The following is a 4,199-nucleotide window of genomic DNA, read 5'->3' on the forward strand; positions in this document are numbered from 1 at the left end:
CGTAGTCAAATAATGTCAAAGAGTATCCAATTATCAGATACCTTACACGGAGATACTGTTTGAAGCGACAAATATATTGTTCGAAAAGACAATACATTATGGACCTTGCTTTTACAGCTCCTACATACATATGTGTCCGCATGTGGTAAGGCCCTTACCTCCACAACCTTAGGCACACTAAGTAATTGGTAATTGTCTCTTACAAGTGATTCGAAATGAGTTTCTCTGACAGTGACCATGAAGAAAGTTTTAACAACTTGCATGTTTACCTTTATAACCTAAGGCGAACCAACCCGCATACTCACACTCACATCAAAATGGATTTGATGGATCGTTTCCAATCTTGTTTTCTGGCTATTGGATGGGTGGTATATTTCTTTTCCAAATTTCTTTTTTTGCTTTACATTTGTCAATATTTGTACATTTAAACTAATTGCTTTGCACTCTTAAAAAATACAGGTCCATGCATTCGTAAATTGTTTATTGCCTGTCCTCTACATAGGTAGTGTTTGTCTTAGAGGGGACTACCTAAAAACAATGTTTGTAGCGGTTGCTAAAGATGGGAACAATCTGACTTTCCCTATAGCATTTGGTATGGCGGTTGAAAATAATGTGGTAACTTCTACGTGGTTCCTAATGAGGTTAAAAGAAATGTCTCGGAAAGGGTAAGGAAGTAGCGTTCATATCCAATATGCACGATGTTGTTGGCTCTTGCGTAGATAATGTTTTCACTGATTCTTATCATGGTTACACTTGTAAGAGCGTCCACAAATATTTACGCACAAGAGTAGGCTCTGGAAGATCAATGGAAACTTTGTTCTGGATAACATTAAAATCCTACACTATGTCGACTTTTGAACAAAATTTTTCTAGGCTACACATTGATGCTCGTGAAGTGCTTACGAATATCGATCATCCGAAATGGGCAAGAGTCTATTTCCCTAACATCCGTTTGAATGTACTCAACATGGAAGTTCCTCAATATTTTTCAGTAGTATCGCTCAATCATCGTAATGTACCGATAATAGCGCTTATCGAGGGAATTTGTGGGTACATGCAAAATACATTTGTTGAACGAAGTATAATGGCAGGTATATTTTCGGGTGCAATATAAAAGAATTAAATAGGTTGTACGACAACCTTTTCTAACCATATTTATTTTTCAGGGAGTTTGACTGGTGTACTAACCCCATATGCTCAAATGGTGGTTCAAAGAAGGATGCAAAAGTCTGTTCGTTGGCAAGCAACACAGATCCCCCAACAGATCTCGTCTCACATGCCGACATATGTGTATGAAGTATTTGATTTTAAAACAACTTGTGTTGTAGACCTTAACGGTCGTACTTGTTCATGTGGAAAATGGAGCAGTCTCGGTATAGCATGTGGTCATGCCATCGCAGCAGCACGTGATTCAAACATGAATGAAATAGTTAATTTGGTTCAAGTATATTACTATGCTGATGTATTTCAGCTCGTCTACCAGACACAAACCGTTCACCCACTTCCCCCACCATCTGAATGGGAAATACCAGACCCTTTGATGGCTGTTTTATTGCCGATGTAAAATTTATTTCCTTTAAATATTGATGCATGTAATATATTTGTCGTTGACTATGTAATATATTTGCTGTGTTGTTTGTAATATATTTTTAATATATTATGTTTGTAATATATTTGACATTGTGTTTGTAATATATTTGAAATATATTATGTTTGTAATGTATTTGCCATTGTCTTTGTAATATATTTTCCATTTGTTCGTGCTGTTAAAAACGACGTAAAATGACATAAGTTGCCATTTTTAGCTTACGATAAAATTATGTTTTTTAGTTTGGTTTTCATGTTTTTTATGTTGGTTACGTTGTTTTTACATAGTTCTTCGTCGGAAAATATCCGGATTTCAAATTCGATATCGTTACATCATTGGTTTTACCATCCAAAGTATGTTTCGTGCTGTTAAAAACGACATAAAATAACATAAGTTGCCATTTTTAGCTTACGATAAGAGTATGTTTTTAGTGTATTTTCATGTTTTATATGTTGGTTACGTTGTTTTTGCATAGTTCTTCATCGGAAAATATCCGGATTTCAAATTCGATATCGTTACGTTATTGGTTTTACCCTCCAAAGTATGCTTCGTGCTGTTAAAAACGACATAAGATAACATAAGTTGTCATTTTTAGCTTACGATAAAAGTATGTTTTTTAGTGTGATTTTCATGTTTTATATGTTGGTTATATTGTTTTTACATAGTTCTTCGTCGGAAAATATCCGGATTTCAAATTCGATATCGTTACATCATTGGTTTTACCCTCCAAAGTATGCTTCGTGCTGTTAAAAACGACATAAAATAACATAAGTTGCCATTTTTAGCTTACGATAAAATAACATAAGTTGCGACATAATAAACATAACATAATTAAATTGGTTTCCACAGATTAGGAAACTGTTTGGGATACAAATTTTGTTCACGGTCGATAAAATCCCCTCTAATTCTAACAACATCTGTTACACGGTCCCGTTCAGCTTGAAGCATATTAAACTCCCTATTTGCCTCTCAAATCCATTTCTTAGCCTCTTTGATTTTTTTTATAGTTTCAGCAATCCATTTTTCTTTTTCAATTACTTGATCTGCTATTTCGTTTGCACGTTGGTTGAGTATGCGACTAATTTGAGAGTCCTTTTCGTTGGCTTCTTCAGCGGCCTTCATAGCTTGGAAAATGTCGTCAGGCATGTTATCTGGGAGTGAGAAATCTGGGTCTTCCAGAATTGGGTTGTTATCGGAACAAACATAGCAATCTTCTTCTTCACAATGCCAAACACCGAACTCAGATGAATTCATTCTAAATTTTTGAATGTTGTAATGTATCATGTTTAAGATTTATGTTAGTTGCATATTAATAGGGTGAGACCAACATAGAAGTACTGTTTGAAAGGACAATGTTACTGTTGGAAATGACAAAACATTATTCACTCTAGAAACTAGTAGTCAAAAATTTTGAAACCGTTGTGAAATAATGTGAATGAGTAGTCAAATTGTAGTATAACTTACATAAATATACTGTTTTAATTTTATTTGGGTTATCTACAGAAAAGTCCCACACTTTTTTCAAAAGTTTCAATAAAGTCCTAAAAGTTTTTTTTTTTTGAACAGAAAAGTCCCAATATTTTGATTTTTTGCCTAAATTAACGAAAAGTCATTTTTTATATTTGAACAGCAAATGATAGATTATATGATTTTTTCAAAATATTGGGACTTTTCTGTTCAAAAAAAAAACTTTTAGGACTTTATTGAAACTTTTGAAAAAAGTTTGGGACTTTTCTGTAGATAACCTTTTAATTTTACAATAACTATATATTGTAGATGCTATTAATTGTTAAAGAAGAGTAAATGTTCATTACCACAATCTCAGGTTACTCCACATCGAATATTATACGCTTGCATCATTTATTAAAACCACAATCTCAGGTTACTCCACATCGATTTAAAAAGAAAACTATTAGCAAATTATAGTAAAATAGGATTACATAGGGATTAAAACGACCATCAACGGCTCTGGTATTTCCCATTCAGATGCAGGGGGTTCACATTTTTAGTCTGGTATGTAGTTCGAAACACATCCGCAAGACAATATATTTGAACAATATCGATTAATTCTGTGTTTTTTGTATAACGTGATGCAGCAATAGCATGACCACATGCTATACCCAGACTGCGCCATTTCCCACAAGAACATGTGTTTCGATTAAGATCTACAACACACCTTCTTTGTAGATCAAAAACTTGGAAAATATCAGAGGGGAACGGAGACGGGATCTCAGGTGGAATTTTAGTTGCTTTCCATCGTAGAGACTTTTGCATCCTCCTGTGAAGGACCATCTCTGCGTAAGGGGTGAATACAGTGTTCAACATCCCTGAAAAGTAAAAGGATAGTCAATTATGGATATTTTAATGGTTTATAAAAACTTTCTAAATTACCTCCCACGACACTGCGTTCTGCAAACGTCTGTTGGATGTACTGAACAATTGCATCAATTAGCGTTATTATCGGTACATTGCGTTGACTAACCGATAACACCAATAGGAATTCTGGAATATTAATGTTTAGTACATTCCAACGTATATTCGGGAAATAGGCCCGTGCCCATTTCGTTTTTCCGATGTTGGCAAGAACCTCACATGCAGCATGACTTAACTT

The 4,199-nt window shown here is 34.4% G+C and overlaps 1 protein-coding gene across 1 annotated transcript; it reads left to right on the forward strand.

The window, feature by feature from the left end:
* The first annotated feature begins 317 nt into the window (after window positions 1-317).
* On the forward strand, window positions 318-3,391 carry LOC145115142 (uncharacterized). Its single transcript, XM_079051340.1, has 8 exons — window positions 318-368; window positions 460-665; window positions 874-1,091; window positions 1,167-1,546; window positions 1,876-1,941; window positions 2,064-2,129; window positions 2,254-2,319; window positions 3,365-3,391. Exons 1-8 carry the CDS (start codon window positions 318-320, stop codon window positions 3,389-3,391), a joined length of 1,080 nt encoding a protein of 359 aa, XP_078907466.1.
* Window positions 3,392-4,199: the final 808 nt, after the last annotated feature.

The sequence above is a fragment of the Lactuca virosa genome, chromosome 1, assembly GCF_052849685.1.
Source record: "Lactuca virosa cultivar CGN04683 chromosome 1, Lactuca_virosa_CGN04683_v6, whole genome shotgun sequence".
Classification (NCBI taxonomy): Eukaryota; Viridiplantae; Streptophyta; class Magnoliopsida; order Asterales; family Asteraceae; genus Lactuca; species Lactuca virosa.

Excerpts from the sequence above, each read along its gene's own strand:
- LOC145115142 (XM_079051340.1), top strand. The coding sequence starts at position 318 with ATGGATTTGATGGATCGTTTCCAATCTTGTTTTCTGGCTATTGGATGG. Across the intron at positions 369-459 it reads TTCTGGCTATTGGATGGGTG|GTCCATGCATTCGTAAATTG; the intron begins GTATATTTCTTT and ends TAAAAAATACAG. Across the intron at positions 1,547-1,875 it reads TACCAGACCCTTTGATGGCT|TTCTTCGTCGGAAAATATCC; the intron begins GTTTTATTGCCG and ends GTTTTTACATAG.